The sequence below is a fragment of the Notothenia rossii genome (assembly GCF_949606895.1).
Source record: "Notothenia rossii genome assembly, chromosome: 9".
Taxonomy (NCBI): domain Eukaryota; kingdom Metazoa; phylum Chordata; class Actinopteri; order Perciformes; family Nototheniidae; genus Notothenia; species Notothenia rossii.
In genome coordinates this window covers 76,059,624-76,077,121 of record NC_136907.1, presented here as the reverse complement: position 1 = coordinate 76,077,121, position 17,498 = coordinate 76,059,624, and the positions used below count along the sequence as shown (strand labels likewise).

Here is a 17,498-nt window from a genome sequence, read left to right as displayed (position 1 = left end):
AACTACGCAGCCGATAAAAATCTGCCCCTTCCTTCAGACTTCCTGACAGAGCCCCTCCTCCAACACACACGAACGCGCACATGACCAATGAGGGCACGAGATAAGTTTGTGCACAGATGGAAGGCTGACAGGCAGGTAGGCCATCCAGTTACTTTAGCCGGGCCGGCTCAGATGATTGGTCGTGCTTTTTACAGCGCTACGGCTTCCACTGATACATTTTGTAATGTATTTATTGTCAAAGCATTTCATTTATTCATTGCTATTGGGACGTTAAGAGCATTCCATGGAATATAACAAGTGTATCTGAAGTGAATTACCTACCCTACCCAGGGCCGTCCCTGGCCAACATGAGGCCCCACGCAAAGTTATATGGTGAGGCCCTCTGTTTCGCGAGCCACGTCGTCGTCGACGGGGGGGGGGGGGGGGGGGGGCTAGTGGAGCTCGGTGAAACCATGCCGCGCCACACTAATTGCGCCGCATAAGCGCAAAGGTGCGCCGCATTTTCTGCTCAGTTGAGGCACCCTAAGCAAGGTAAGGCCCCCTCCGCAAGGTGAGGCGCCACGCAGTCTGCATGATCGGCCTGTAGGGAGGGACGGCCCTGACCCTACCTTTAATTTTAAGACGACTAATAATAATAATAATAATAATAATTTCTTTAATTTATAACGCACTTCATATCTGAGTTCAGATCCCGAAGTGCTACAAGCATTTAGCATGGAACAAAAATAAAAACAGTACAGCCTACACAACACGGTAGAATGAATAAAAAGCAGTAAGAAGTGTGTTGAGTGTGGGGTGAGCAATAAGTCACAGTGATGTCACATTTGAATATTTTATTTGACAAACAAAAAAATAAGTTTTGGTTTTACAATTCAAACAAGGAAGTAAACTGAGAAGAGAACAACTGGTAAAAGGGTTGAAACAGCAAGAATCCTCAACCAGATCAGCTTGACTGAGTTATATCAAAGAAAAGACCTGAATTGTATTATCACCTGTGTTTTCGTAGACCTTCGCAAAATGGCTATTTATCTGTGAATACAAAACGTACCGGTCATTTGGTTGTTACACAACAAGGCGACCACAGGATGAATCACTGTGCTGTCACCGAGACAAACTGTAGTTAAAGACTTGTCTTTCACTAAAAGAGCTTTGGCAGTCGTAAGAGATCGTCTGTTACATTAGGAGGTGTTTTTTCTTCAATAAAATATATTTATTGGAACAAACTCAACAACTACAGAAACAGAGAAAGCAAGCACTTTTCAAAATCACCAGAAACAGGAACACAAGAGGAGATATTATCATTCAAATCAAATGTCTTTACATAAAAAAAAAGAGAGAAATTGGCATCACCCTTTAAACAGAGCATTTCAATATCCAGCCATAATCAAACACAGTTTTAAAACACAATGGATATCCATAATTTGAAAAATAAGACTGAAGCTTGCATGACGGTAAAACGAGCTGATGCTTTGCAGAATATACAATAAACTTGTGGAGTGAAATTCTTAAAATAAACGTAATATACATTCTGGTAATATCCACACGGACGCTTTGGTACTTTCTGTGCTTTGACTCAAGGGCAGTTGTGCTCTTGTCATTTTTAAACAATCCACTTTAAAATAACTTCTGATTCAGATAATGCCCCTTTCTATTTGTTTAAAATATATTATATTCTGTCTCGTCTGATAAAAATGTTCTTTTTTTCTTTGAAACCAAATCAAAAACGTCTCTGAAAACTGAAAATGTTACTTAAATGACATTTCTTGCTCTTTAGCGTGAAGGAATGCATGGAACTGCCACGAACAGAAGCGTAAATGCTGCAGATTTGATCAGGAAAACAGGGATGAGTTGCAGCTGATAGTGGCACCTCGTCTCCTCAGAGAAACTGCTGGTTGAGCGACCTTGGCTGACTCGCCAATGTTTTTCCGTTAATCTCTGTCCTCTAAACGGTACATTCTGAGGAAGCGCGTGTATTTCCTCTTCCTGTTCCTCTTTCGTCAGCTGGCTCTCATTGGCCGGTGCACAAAAGCAACATCAACGACACTTGAGTCTTCACATGCAAAGAGCACAAGATACGAACAAGAGCGAAAACCGGCCAGCTCCAGCTGTTTAAATCCCCCCCGAAACACTTGAACCAGGCCTGAGTGAGCAGAGACGGACAAAGTAGTTCCAGTCTTTTGTTTCTATTTGCTGTCGCAGCTTGTAAACGCCACTGTCTTCAGCTCATGACCACAAACCGCTACTCTGCTTTGTGGCAGTAAATGTCCTTCAGTGCTTTCAGCTCTTCAATCAGGGTCTTGTTTTGGTTTTCCAACACAGCCACGCGGTTTTCCAGACATTTGACATACTCTTTTTTTTTCCTGCGGCACTCTCTGGCGGCCTCCCTGGAGAGGAAAGAGGGGGGAGAAACGTTTGATGAAAATGCAATTTAGTCCCCAGAAACAATGCAAGCGGTGCAGAATGCAGAAGGGACTTTTATTGTTCAGCTGCTCCTGCTGTTGTGTCCGTATTCTCCCTGACAACCATGTGTTTGTGTGCGTCAGTATTTCCCTATATCAATCCTGAACGATCAATAAAACATTTGCACATCCATAAAAGCAGTTCCCTGTAGCTTTGACCTTTTGCAGTATTTCTGTCTTGTTGTTTGGGCAAACCACTGTCGAGACACTTTCACTAGTGACCAGCGAAACCACTTTCATCCCAAAATAAGATTCCCTAATTGGAGAAATAACCTCTTACAGAGTGGCTGCAGGATAGGAAGTAAGACTCTTAAAGCCATAGAGAGGTGCAGGAATGAGTCTTTTTTTTTTTTTTTACAACTAACGGTTACTTCATCTTGAACTCAACGGTTTTGTGAATGTGTTTTTGATTCGACTCTGAAATGAGATCTATGGTTAACAAAAGCTTTTACCACTGTGGTCCTGCCTGACTCTCATCATACTACTTCCCTGATGGCTCCCACGGGATTGTTGACATCCTCGTGGATTCATCTTCTTATTACAGACACATGCATTTCCAAACATTTGGTCTACCTACGCTGCAACATTTATTATCTCTTCGATTTACACACGGCATCTATTGTCTGTCCTGGGAGAGGGATCCTTCCTCTGTGGCTCTCCCTGAGGTTTCTCCCGTGTTCCCCTTTAAACTGTGGGTTTCTCTCTGGAAGTGTTTCCTTGTACGATGTGAGGGTCTAAGGACAGAGGGCCTAAGGACAGAGGGTCTAAGGACAGAGGGTCTAAGGACAGAGGGTGTCGTATTGTCATACTGATATTCTGTACAAACTGTGAAGTCCACTGAGACAAATGTAACATGTGTGACATTGGGCTATATGAATAAAGATTGATTGATTGATTGATTGATTGATTGATTGATTGATTGATTTAGAGATTTTCCTACTTTGTTTATTTCTTAAAGATGTGTCTGGTTAAAATTGGCTTCTATGTGTCTTAAAAATTACGGATGCTAACAAGTATCTAAATGAAACGCCGAACGTTAGCCACCTTTAGCTTATCGGAGGTGGCGTGAAGTCATGTGACCGTGCTGCAGTTCCTTTAGTGGTGTTAATATTTGCAGATGATCGTATACCTGTGGATCTTATTTTCTGCAATTTTCCACAATCCAACGGAACAATCCCATTGACTTTTCGTTAAGGGAACTTTTTTATTATAATGTTTGTATCTTTAATACTTTTTTATGCATGCTTCTTAGTTAACATTAAGCTGTCTTTGGCTCTTTTCTGCTTCAACAATGTAACGTCCCCCTCTGTGGGACTAATAAAGGTATTCTGATTTTGAACCTTCCGGATCATTCCACAAAAACAAAAAACTTGCTTGTGATGAAGTCTCAGTGTCTGCATTTTGTAATAATTGTTTAATGAATCTCATTCCTCTTCATCAGCAGCAGCTCCTACCTGTTTTTCATCAGGCGGACCTCCCTCTTGAGGGTGATGGCTTCAGTGTGCGGTGGGGGGGGGCTCTGCATGTTGTCGGGTGACGCAGCCATCATGATGCTGTGAGCCAGACCCGAGTTTGGTGAACGCAGCTGATAGGCGGGGATGTCTCCTGTGGCAGCTGTAGGGAAAGATGCATGAACACATTAACAATCTACAGTCCAGTAACTTTCTGTTGCCCTTACTTCTCTTGAATAATAAAAAACAGGATTCATAAACTTTTATTTTTCTCAAATGTCTCCAATTTTATTCAATATCTCTTTAAACACAGAATGCATTTTCAACTTTGAAATAAAGTTAACATGATTTATTTTCACCAGAGGTTGTTAGAAAGCAACTTCAGCCAAGAGCTTACCCGCTCTCTCCTTCCTGCCTGAACAGATTCATTTCCTGTGACAACAAAGTGTTCTCCCCTTCCCCATTCTGCCCTTCCCATTTCACCCCTTTCCCATTCTGCCCGTTCCCATTTCGCCCCTTTCCATTCTGCCCCTTCCCGTTTCCCATTCTGCCCCTTTCCCATTTCACCCCTTTCCCATTCTGCCCGTTCCCATTTCGCCCCCTTCCATTTCGCCCCTTTCCCATTTCGCCCCTTTCCCATTTCGCCCCTTTCCCAATTCACCCCTTTTCCATTTCGCCCCTTTCCCAATTCACCCCTTTCCCATTCTGCCCCTTCCCATTTTGCCCCTTTTCCATTTCACCCCCTTCTCATTTTGCCCCTTCCCATTTCGCCCCTTTCCCATTTCGCCCCGTTCCCAATTCACCCCTTTCCCATTCTGCCCCTTCCCATTTCACCCCTTTCCCATTTCACCCCCTTCCCATTTTGCCCCTTCCCATTTCGCCCCTTCCCATTTTGCCCCTTCCCATTTCGCCCCCTTCCCATTTTGCCCCTTCCCATTTCGCCCCTTCCCATTTCGCCAGGTATTTGCTCTCGTGACGTGACCCTTTTTTGTTGAAAAAATGGTCTTCATTTGCGTCTTTGTCAGAGGTTATTAGCATACAGGTGCACAACACAATATTGCCAAATGAACTGACAGAAAATGCTGATTATTTTGTACGTTACACAGACTGTTACAAGGCTGCAATCAAAAGCGTGAAGAAATAATAATGAAGAAATAATAAGACAATGAAGAAGTGAAACCTTTGACTGAATCGTGACCTTAGACTGCAGTTCCTCTAATGTCCACAAGATGCTGGCTCCAAAAAAATAAAATTCCTCTTTTAAGATACACTATTATTCAGTTCCACATCTCTACACAGCACTGTTGGTTTTAGCAGTACCTGTGTGCACTAAGGAATACATCCTGCTCTTGAATCACCTCATTTATGATCAAGGATTCATGTCAGTTGGTGTGTGCTGCTGTTAACCTGTAGTTTAAAGTCAGAAACAGTGCTACTGATTCTTAGAAAAAGTTGCTTTCTGGATGTGGTTACTTGACGTGCTGTTTTGAGTTGAGTCATCAAAAAAAAATGACTCAACTGTGAACAGCTCTGCCTGCTGTGCCTCGACGAGTTCTCCGCTTCACTTTGTTCCCGAGAAGTTTCTCCCCCTCTCTCTTCTCCACACACACACACACACACACACACACACACACACACACACACACACACACACACACACACACACACACACACACACACACACACACAGTCACAGCAGGTGTAAACACACACACACCTCTCTCTCTCTCTCTCTCTCTCTCTCTCTCTCTCTCTCTCTCTCTCTCTCTCTCTCTCTCTCTCTCTCTCTCTCTCTCTCTCTCTCTCTCTCTCTCTCTCTCTCTCTCTCTCTCTCTCTCTCTCTCTCTTCTCTCTCTCTCTCTCTCTCTCTCTCTCTCTCTCTCTCTGTGATAACAGAGTGACTTGCGCTGACGTCAGTGTGTGCGTCTCACTCGCCCGTTTTGCATTCTCTCTTCCCTGCCTGGCCTCGGTTCCAGGAAACTGGAGTGACGTCAAACCAACAACTATCTTAGCCCCCACCCCCCTCCCCCCCCCCCTCTCTCTCTCTCTCCCCCCCTCTCTCTCTAGCCTTTCTGCCTGACAGCCGTCTCACAGACCAGACTCTATGTACGTGTGTGTGTGTGTGTGTGTGTGTGTGTGTGTGTGTGTGTGTGTGTGTGTGTGTGTGTGTGTGTGTGTGTGTGTGTGTGTGTGTGTGTGTGTAACAGCGGGAAACACACTGACAGGAACATAGTTGAGCAAACTCACCAAACGCTTTTTCTTTTGACCTGCTTCTAGTTTCATTTCAAGGGAAACAGAACCCTAAACTGTCCTAGTGTTTGTCCTGTGGTGAAATAGGAAGGACAGAATCTGCGGTGTGCAACCTTTCACAATGCACTAAGTAAAAGTTTGATAATCATTTCAAATGTTTGTGGAAAGGTTGTGCTCTTACACTGGGGAACAACGATCAAAATACCATAACAACATGTTCTTTTCACCGCTTGTTTGCAGGTTGGTTGTAACCCTAGAGAAACATAGCTGTGAAACCGGCATAACAATCTACAAGAAAAGTGACTTCAAGAAACCTGAATGAGAGTAACTCTACCTGACTCAGTCTCATCCCCAGTGACAGCCATCTCTTGTTTCCAATAATCCAGCCCAGCGGCAGCAGAACACCTCAGCACAGAAACTATTTTATTCTACCCTTAACAACAACAACCTCTTGGTCTCCTCTCCTGCCTTTCCCCTCTCAGCTCTGCCTGCACCACCGTGGTCGCTCGTCAACGTTGCGCGATTACAATTACAGGCATTGACATCACGGTGACATCATCGCTGCCTGCTGAAGTCAGTACAACACTCAGGATTAGAGTTCCTCCCCCCCCCTCCCCTACGTGGATCAGACGGGTGAAACACAATGTGCGCTGGGCAGAGAGGGAGGAGGGAGGAAAGGAGGGAGGGAGGGAGGGGGTTGGTAGTGGAGTATTTTTAGCACTGAGTGACGCAACTAGAGAGACGCTCGACAAACAAGAGGATATTGTGTCCCAAGCGGCTGCCGTGCAAACTGTTGAGCACCGTGATTGGAGTTTTTGTTGTTGAGTCTTAAGGAGGGACGACAGAGACATTAAAGATAATTACTTTAAAGACGTCACAAGTCACATGTCCACAAAAACCAGGTTTCAGCAAAACAGTTATTTAATAAAGCCTGTGTGAAGAGATAGGTTTTGAATGAATGGGCTGAGAAGGTGTGGGAAATCTATCAGATGGAACAACTAACATATATATGAAGACTTTAAACTGATTTTAATTAATGTTTCTATTGTTAAACGTTCAGGCTCTGCTATTACTGTATATTATATAAAAAGAAGTGATCCAAATGTCCCCACACCTTCTGAATCATCCCAGTATCACAACTCTCCCCCATCCCCTCCCCCTTTAAAAAAAAAAAGTATTATTATTATTATTTTTATTTTTTTTATATATATATTTTTTTTTTATCAATATTTCTTAGTTTTTGTTGTTGATTTTTTGCATTTTCTTATATCTTAATTATATATTTTTTCTTCTTTCTATGTATAAACTGTGTTGATACAGTTGTAGTAAAAATGGAAACACAGTAGGCAAAATGAAAATGTTTGTATTAGATGCCAAAACGTACGTAAAAACAGAAAAATATATATATTTTCGGTTTAAACCACCGTTGACTGATGGGTTTTGATGGGAAATTCTCTGCCACACAGGAAGTGATGCGCTTTATATTTAATAGTTTTATTGATATTACCCCAGCCCCAGACCTCAGATGAACTCTTACAGGATTTGTGGCAAATCACAGTGGAGCCAAACAAAGTCACACTGGTCTAAACTTTTTTTTCTTTCTTTGGTACCCAGACAGATTTCTAGAAAGCTGGCCGGTCCAGAGCAAAACCACTAATTCACAAATCCTGTTAATGCTGGTTTTTGGATTTCAAATACTACACTAAAGGAGAAACCAAAGCATGTGTTCTTTGAGTGTTGTAGAATAAGTGCTAGGGTCAAATGTAATATACTGAAATAGAGACGTGTCAGCCCACTTCTGACGTGTATTATTGATACTGCACACGTATCTGTGTTTAAGTCATTTCCAATCTACTTGAATTCCAGTATTTCTTTTCTGACGCTCAGTTTTTTCAGTATTCAGTGAGCTGAAATGATATCCACGATGACAAGGCCTTTGTGTTTATGTTAATGTTTTATCCTTATCCAGATACATGTTCAAGGATATGTCACTATAGCTAGAAAGTCTCAACAACAGGGGTTAAATGTTAGAGAAACCATACCAACCCACAAAAAGGGACAGAAACCAAACAAAGCCTTTTTTTGATTGAATAACCATTGTTATAAAACTGATAACAATTGTTTCATTTAATAGTTTCTTATCAAATGAAGACACCTTAAGAACACCTGTTGTTAGAAAATAGTTGGTGCTAGGATAAAGTCAAACCAGTTTACTTTGTCATAATAATATTCCTACTCATACGGACATTGTTAAAGAGTGAACAAAGAGTGTTTTCTGCCTTGCTGTTAATGTACTGGCCCCCATGGTCGTGAGTGTAGCCAGTACATCATCTTTGACACAATCCCTCATTTTTCTCTTGGTGAGGATTATCATGTTAAATTGGATTCACACAGATTTTCATTTCGGCCTCGGTCTTTCCCATGTCAGCGCAGGGATACATGTTATTCCTCATGGAAGTAATCAGGTTCCTTCCATGTTCCACAATGCAATTATTGAGGTGCATATTGTAATTATTCGTATTTATTGAACATGTTAGAACAAATAACTATAACAAAGAGAAGCAAAATAAAAAACGTTCAAGGTATAAAAAAAAGGAAATGCTGAGATAGTTTCTGTCATGTTCAAATGGGGCAAGAAGCTTAACAACGTTTCTGGTGCTACCGGCGTCTGTCTTCCCATTTCGCCCCTTCCCAATTCGCCCATAAATTATTCCCATCTCGCCCCTTCCCAATTCGCCCATAAATTATTCCCATTTCGCACCTTCCCAATTCGCCCATAAATTATTCCCATCTCGCCCCTTCCCAATTCGCCCATAAATTATTCCCATATCGCCCCTTCCCAATTCGCCCATAAATTATTCCCATCTCGCCCCTTCCCAATTCGCCCATAAATTATTCCCATCTCGCCCCTTCCCAATTCGCCCCCTTGCCACTTCGCCCCTTTCCCATTTCACCCCTTTTTTACATTAGGCAACATAAGAAATGATACTTGTTTTGCTTGGTCGTGGGTCTTAGGGTTAGGGTTATGGTTAGGGAGTTTATAAATCTAATGATGCATCCCATGAAGCTTCCATGAAGTCTGTTGACGAATCAGAGGCTGTTGTTGGGGCGAAATGGGAAGGGGCGAAATGGGAAAGGGGTGAAATGGGAAAGGGGAAAAATGGGAAAGGGGCGAAATGGGAAGGGGCGAAATGGGAAGGGGTGAAATGGGAAAGGGGCGAAATGGGAAGGGGCGAAATGGGAAGGGGCGAAATGGGAAAGGGGTGAAATGGGAAGGGGCGAAATGGGAAAGGGGCGAAATGGGAAAGGGGTGAAATGGGAAAGGGGCAGAATGGGAAGGGGCGAAATGGGAAGGGGCGAAATGGGAAGGGGCGAAATGGGAAAGGGGTGAAATGGGAAAGGGGCAGAATGGGAAGGGGCGAAATGGGAAAGGGGCGAAATGGGAAAGGGGCAGAATGGGAAGGGGCGAAATGGGAAAGGGGCGAAATGGGAAAGGGGCGGAATGGGAAGGGGCAGAATGGGAAGGGGCAAAATGGGAAAGGGGCGAAATGGGAAAGGGGAGAAATGGGAAAGGGGCGGAATGAGAAGGGGGAGAAATGGGAAAGGGGCGAAATGGGAAAGGGGCGAAATGGGAAAGGGGCGAAATGGGAAAGGGGCAGAATGGGAAAGGGGCGAAATGGGAAAGGGGCGGAATGGGAAGGGGCAGAATGGGAAGGGGCGAAATGGGAAAGGGGCGAAATGGGAAAGGGGAGAAATGGGAAAGGGGCGGAATGACAAGGGGGAGAAATGGGAAAGGGGCGAAATGGGAAAGGGGAGAAATGGGAAAGGGGCGAAATGGGAAAGGGGCAGAATGGGAAAGGGGCGAAATGGGAAAGGGGCGAAATGGGAATAAACCGGTCCTACCCCCTCTAGCGTGAATTTTTCTTAAAAATAAAAGATGAGGTCATCGTCATCAGCATCCGTGATATTGGATTCATTGTTTTAAACAAATAATTTTTTTGTACAAAACAAACAGAAATAAATAACTTTTATAATGACAAGAAATAACAAGCGTGAGTTCACAGGTCCTGCTCATGACCTATGACATTTTAAATCATCTGAGTCCTACCTTGGAGGAGCATCTGTCCTCCCTGGATGAAGATCTGCTGTTGGGCGTCTCCAGCTGGATAGGAGTTAGCCACCGTCAGGGTCTGGGCCCCCCCCCCCTGAAGGGCCTCCACTCCGGGGTTCAACTGGATGGCTCTCCCCTGAGAGATCGCAACTGTGTGGGGTCAGAGGTCAGTGATTACTAAACTGGAGTCAGACTTGGGAAGTAGTGGAGTACAAATACTTGGTTACTGTCCTTAAGTACATCTTTCTGGTATCAGTACTTCACTACTTATTTTTCTGACGACTTTTTACTTTTACTTCTTACATTTTGAACCCAAATACCTGTACTTTCTACTTCTCTCATTTTCCAAACAGGCTGGTTCCTTTAGTCTGAATGTGTGTTTGGTGGCGTGATCATTATTATTTAGAGTCATTGTCTGCCTATTGATTTGAACACGATCCGTGTATCCATCATTTCCTGGTCTTCTCTAAAGAAGAGGGACCAATGTAAACGTTGTCATGTTGCCGTTGTTCAGCATGGAAACATTCATTAGCTAACAATGACATTATTGTTCTATTAATATAAAGGGAGGTCAGGTACTCTTTAAAACAGCTGCTAGTTATGGGTACTTTTTACTGAAGTACATTTCAAAGCCTCTTTACTTTTACTTGAGTAAAGAAGTTTAGTCAGTACTTCTACTTTTACCAGAGTATTTTTAAACACGAGTATGTTTATATATATTTCATATATATATTTAAGCCAGCAGTAATATACTTTATGAGAGAAATAAATCAGAAATCTGAAGGAGAATTGAAGCAGGACATATTTCGTCTCCAGGCTTAAAAATATGTTCCTTTCCAGGGCAAGTGCAGCAAATAAAATGGATTATTTTTCTATCCTGATTAACACAACAGGGCTTTTGGAATATGCTGGAGCATGGATTTGTGCTTGTGGTTGTTATGCATGTTCTCCATGGCAACAGCACCAAGGCTGATTACTTTTGTATTCGGAGCCATTTAGGGAACTGATTAAAAACCTGTGATTTAGCCGAAGGCCTCGTCTACCTTGCTACTTTTTACAGGAAACTAAATATTTACATGGTCACACTGACCTGATGCTGGGTCAATGGGACCCAGTAATATTTCTACTGTGACATGTCTCCATGCTTTAATGTTGAAAAAGCTCTTTATTTTTCTCATACTGCCTGTGCTGCAGCACCTCTTTTCACCCTCTGTCTGAAACCAGAGCCCAGTCTGCTCTGATTGGTTAGCTGGCCGGCTCTGTTTTGATTGGTCAACCGCTTGGAGAGCTAGCCAATAGAGTGTTATATAATTATTTCAGTATGTTCTGGTAGTAAACAAAGGAGTCCAATAGAGGCGTTTCAAGGTGTGGGGGGGGGTTTGAAACACCGGGATTTTAGCCTTTCCAGACCATTTACATGCACAAAAACCTATTTAACAAATTACAGGAAAGGAAGACCCCTAACAATAATAATACGGCCTCATTATGTGTTTTTATTGATCTGTAGGTTATATGATACTTGGTTTATTATCTGGGAAGGGAGGAGTAGTTTGATTTAATGTAGTTCTTGGTTGTGAAGCGTCTTTTCTGTAAAGTGCTATATGAATGAAGTTTGATTGACTGGTACTGACTATACTGTCCTGAGCTGGTCTGGTAGATGGAGGTGGGAACTGTTGCTTCGGCAGCAGAGACCACCACCTCCTCCTCCATCTTCTCCTCTTCGATTTTAGCAACCGCCGGTGAATCCGATGAAAGCTCATTCAGTATTTTCCTGCAGGAGAAGAGAGGTCAAATAAAGTGAGTCCACAGAGACAGTTCAACATTATCAAGACGTAACTCTTCACACACGTTGTGCTTTTTTCATCACTATGTTGACGTCTCTCACCGATAAGACGGACGCCTGGAGAGAAGCACCCGCCTCTTCTGAGTGTCTGCTTCTGATTGGTCGGGCTCCAGCTCTGCTACACTGGCAATCTGAAACATAAAAACAAGCAGAATTTAAAAATCGTCCAATAGAGTTTAGGAATTTTGGCAACCTCTCTGGTGATTTATGCTATCACTGAGGTGTTGCTTTCCCACACAGACGTTCAACTGGGATGTAATGACGTCAAAGAAACAATTCTCAACAGAGTCTTTAGGGCTCATGTCAAAGTGACCCAAAGGGCATTGTTGGAACAATAACAAACATGCATTTGGAAATGATTCCTTGTCATGAATCAGTAAGCTTTTATGACTCACACTGGTGCGTAGTTGTTGTGCGTTATCAACACAAAGGCTGCTTTGGCCCTGTTAAACGACAATGCCTGTGCCAAACAAAGGAGGAGTCTGATGGATGCCAGGTTAAATACATGCTTTTATTGATCATTATGGGAGTGGAAGTTAAGTATATGGTTGTCAGGCTTACCATCACAAAGCAGAAGTTGATAAAAGAAGCAAAATGAGATTAATTGTGTCAGATTTCCAACTATTTTTTGCCTGGGAATCCGCCTCCAAATGTTGAAAGCAAATAATAAACTGGTTTAACACTACAGAGTCAGTGACACAGGATATTCATTTCTATGACAATTTAAATATTACTGTGAAATATCAGCCAATACCACAGTTAAATGGAACTTGTTATTGATGACACTCACTGATATGAGCGACAGAGTAATTGGAAATCAGTCAACAAAACCACTTTGATGTTGACGTCTGCATTTTCACTTAGTTCACAGCTTTGATCTGCGTCGTGACCCATTTACATGTACAGATACTCTTTTCATGAAACGACAGAGTATCCTGTGCTCTGCAAATCAAGATGCACACACAGATTTTGGGGCAGTGTAGGAACCAAATGTAAGGTGTTCACCCCATTTCTACTCGGTTTGCTGTCACAATTTCTACGCTACTTCAGAACAGAAATCGCACTTGCACTACTCTTCCTGATTGGACTGTTTTTCGCCTGTCTTTTCTCAAAAAAAGGTGAAACAAGCAGAAGTGGAGCAGTATTGTTTTAGTGCGTCTGCTACCCGCAACAGGGAACATTTTTTATTTCGCATCCAAAAACTATTTTTTTCAAGTGCTGGAAATACTGAAGCACCTCCACATTGTTCCGTAGAACAATCCCATATGGACTTTTGTTCAGTGTTACCCAGTTTCTCCTGACATCTCCTGAAGGTTACACTGAGGAGCTTAAGCCTCATACACATCAACAATCCTATTAACGCATACTCTGCATAACTGGTACGTAAATACTCATTCACTATCACACTCACTTTGACATCACAACTTCCATTCTTGTAGACAACTGTTCTCATTATTTAAATAAAACTCAAGACATTAACATGAGGACTTCCCATGTCTTTGTTCTTTAGCTTGAGACATGATGTGACAGGCTTGAGACTCAAAGAGGTAGTTTGGATGTTTTAAAGTGGGGTCGTATAAGGTACTTATCCATTGTTCGTGTATAACCCATTGTGGATGGAGGTTGGCATGCCCTTCCTTTCGAGAAACAAAGTCCTAACTAGTCCTTTAAAAGACAAAAGCCACGTTAATAAACTCAATAAAGGTTTTTAGTTCTGGGAGCTGAAGTGTAGTTTTGGTCAATGGAGTCTGGTGGCTTTGAAGGGAGATTACATGTTTACTGTATAATGGGTTCAGTTCCATGTAGATTCAAGTAGATTTGGCGTGAATGACTTGAGACTCATCTTGATTTTTCTCAAATCCTTTCAAATAAAATACTTGAGACTTGAGAAATGGCGGGAACATGTCCTCGATTACTTGATTCTTGACTTGAGGCTAGGCCTGAAGAAAAGAACATTAAATCTACTTCGAAACCTTTTTTGTTTTTTCCTTTCTGGTACACTGGATCTGTGGCTTCTTCCTGGTTTCCTGTGTGTGATTTGCTTGCATGACCACCCTACAATTGTTTTGTACATGTATCTACTAGCTTGTTATGCTGGACTGGAATCAACACTCATTTGTTGTGAGCCCGTTTTGGGGGATGGTGCCCCATGGTACTGGACTAATTGCTGTGAACATATTCATGTAATGTATTGCCTCTGGTGACCTATATGTTCTTTGTTATGTTTTTGTTGAAATGTGTCAACGACTTAAAAATAAAGTATGAAAAAATATATAATCATTTGAAGCTGGTCCAGATCATGGCCGATGCGTCTGATGCTCTCACCTGGACGGTCTGGACCGGGGGGGCCTGTATGACGGAGGTCTGAGGGGCCTGGATCACCCCGTGGACCTGAAGCATCTGACCATCACTCAGCTGGACCACCGTCACTCCTGGAGACCCTCCTTCCACCGACACCTGGAGGCACAAACCCAGACCATCACGCTTTGAAAAAACAAAGATGTCAAAACTATATTACCGCAATAACATTGTGTGGTGTTAAAGTAGAGAACTTCATCTTCAGTCGAACATTATAGACTGGAATGTTGTATCATAAACTAAACATGATATGCTGAGCTTCTTTTTTTACACTTTTCAATGAACATCCAAGTGTGTTGTTTTAATGCTGGTTTTTGTATTAAGAGTAAATGTAAAGTGTCTTTGAGTACCCTAAAAAGTGCTCTATAGATGAAAATGTATAAAGTGAGAAGACACTGACGCCCTGCAGGACCTTCTCCCTTCTCTGGAAATGAAATGTACTTTGTCTACCTGAGCAGGATCTGCAGAAGAGGAACTGCCGTCACTGTGGTTCTCCTCTCCATCGGAGTCCTTCAAGCTGCCGTCCAACTGAGGAGAAACTAAGGCGTCCATAGTCCCTCACCTATCGACAAACTGACAGAAAAACACATTCCTAATGTTGTCATTTCAGAGATCAACCCAGAATCAGAATTTCTTTATTTGTCCTACAGCAGGGACATATATAGTGTTACAGCAAAAGTGGCATAGCAGGTAAAAAAAAAGGCAAGCAATAGCAAAATAAAAAAGCAGACATTGGTATCAAATAAAACAAATAAAGACAAATATGTACATAACCAAGGCAAAAGAAAATGTGTAGCAGCAAGTTAAGTAGACTGAGTGATATAAATAGCATATTAAAGTATAGGGACATAAAAAATACGTTTGGGGACATTTATGAAACAATGTATTATTTACATAAAGTGATTAAAGCAATGTGCAAGTGCAAACAAGTGTTTATATTGCAAATAAATGGTTTTCTGGTCTTTGTTTTCTGAGCCACCTCAAAGTAGTTATTTCATGTCGGTTTCATTGATATTGCATGTAAGGTTTCAATTGTGTTTCCAACATGTCAAGAACCAAAGTTCAGTGGAATTTAAAGTAAAAAAATGTGGTCATTTCCCAGAGTCTGATTCTGAAACATTATTAAAAAACACAATAATAATATATGTTAATGGAGATCTTTCCATGAAATGTGTTGTCAGAATAGCTGAACACCATGAGGACACTTTGAATTCAGTCCAATAGATTCCAGGGTTTGCTTGTGAGTCAAATACATCTGAATGAAGATCTCTGTTGGCACTGATTGTTTATTCAGTGTGTGACAAATCCATTCCTCATGCTCATTTTGTGTGGCAGCCACCCGGTGGGACTGGCAGACTAAAATAACGTTACACACTCGAGTGACGAGAGAGAGAAGGGATCAAATGGTTTTACATGTGTTTGAATACACATATTTAGATACTGACTTAGTTTGAATGGTATAGGTCAGAAAGACCAATGTCAACACCAACGTCACAAAAACCAGGATAGTCGTAGTCCAACTATTTCCAAAATGAACACATGTGGGGCCCTTATTTTCAACCACAGGGCTTAGTAAAGGTTTGTTCTAACGCTTTCTCAAAATAAGGTTGTCTACTATCCGGAACTAAGAGAGCGAAATGTCCTGATAATGCAAATATGTAATCAAAGAGATTACAAATTAGAACAAGAAGAAGGCATTCTTTATTTATCTCCAATAGAGGAAAGTCAGGGGATTAATAAAGTATGCCTTATAAAGTAAAAAGTAAAGCAAAATCTGTGGTAGCTCATGGTAAAGTTACCTAAATATAATGTTGGATGGTTGAATCTATGACAAATAATCGTATATTTGAAAGGTTTTCCCTTTTATTTTGTGTCAAAAAATAATAGATAAATGTAGTTGAGTAAATAGTAGGCTAAACGTTTTTAAAGTTTCCACTACATTTTTTTTACGGTTTTAGCATATAATGTGACACTGTATGTCACTTTATTGACACTATTTAGACACAACCAAAGTTATATCTAAAACGGATTTTGAACAAAAATCGTTGATAAATATTTTTATTTTGAAAAGAGAACTTCCGGTCTCCATCTTCTTTTTCTCTAACTTGACGCGTCTCTGTAAACTTGAACAGAAAGGAAACAGCCTGAGAACATTTTTTTAACTCCGTGTTGACTCGCTGAATCATGTTGTTAAATTACAGTTTTAATGCAAAGTGTGGCCTCTTAGACGTGTTTGCACATAGAATCTTCTCGAGAGGCGGTGAGAGAAATTGTGACAGCTTTGCAGTGACTTACCGAATAATACGTAGTTTGACTCGTCACTACAGTAATGACAGCCCTGCTCACGTCAGCGCTGATGATGCTGTGCCCAAAATGTCGACCAACGGCTCACTTTATGGTCAAAGAGTAGCGAGGTGCCTCAAGATGAATCACTCCAACCTACTTCCACGTTCGTTATGCACTTCGTTAACAACAAGCGAAATAATTGTCTTCCTTGTATTTTTAATTGTCAACAGAAATGATTTTACAGCAAAGTAGCACATCGTTTTTCAGTGTGTTAGAATGTATTGAAATAAATTGATTCAACGAAGATTTTGTACTCGGTTTTGGACCTAACATGATTGTTTACAGAGTTATGAGTAGCCTACGTATATAAAGTTTGACTGCAAAATGGATGATTATCAGTAAAACGAAGGATATTTTAGTCATCTGTAACGGGAGAACGTAAGGCAAGGTAAGGGACGTTTATTTATGTAGCACATTTTAACACAATTTCTGAATTTATTTAAATGTATTTAATCCTTTTTATACAGTCTATGATCCCTTTATGGTGAAAGAGTGGCGGGGTGCAGTAAGATTATTCACTCCCACCCTACTTCCGTGTTCGTTCGCATTGCTCTTCGCTAACAACCATAACAAAAAACTGTATCTCGCAGTTGCACAAATTTATTAATATCAGTAAAAGTTAAGGATATTTTAGTAAACTGTAGAAGAACACATAGGGCAAATCAAGCCACTTTTATTTA

At 41.5% G+C, this 17,498-nt stretch overlaps 1 protein-coding gene across 1 annotated transcript; it reads right to left on the bottom strand.

Moving 5' to 3' along the window:
• Nucleotides 1-818: 818 nt before the first annotated feature.
• On the bottom strand, nt 819-16,887 carry LOC307020634 (cAMP-responsive element modulator-like). Its single transcript, XM_079652142.1, has 8 exons — nt 16,768-16,887; nt 14,923-15,045; nt 14,440-14,571; nt 12,157-12,245; nt 11,903-12,042; nt 10,269-10,421; nt 3,914-4,073; nt 819-2,384 (listed from the first exon to the last, which is right to left on the bottom strand). The coding sequence occupies exons 2-8, from the start codon at nt 15,022-15,024 to the stop codon at nt 2,240-2,242; spliced, it is 921 nt and encodes a 306-aa protein (XP_079508268.1). The 5' UTR covers nt 15,025-15,045; nt 16,768-16,887; the 3' UTR covers nt 819-2,239.
• Between the last annotated feature and the right edge of the window lie 611 nt (nt 16,888-17,498).

Coding starts and splice junctions, on each gene's coding strand:
- LOC307020634 (XM_079652142.1), bottom strand. CDS start 15,024: ATGGACGCCTTAGTTTCTCCTCAGTTGGACGGCAGCTTGAAGGACTCC. Junction 10,422..11,902: donor GACCAGCTCAGGACAGTATA/GTCAGTACCAGT, acceptor GACCCCACACAG/TTGCGATCTCTCAGGGGAGA. Junction 2,385..3,913: donor GTCCGCCTGATGAAAAACAG/GTAGGAGCTGCT, acceptor TTTCCTCTCCAG/GGAGGCCGCCAGAGAGTGCC.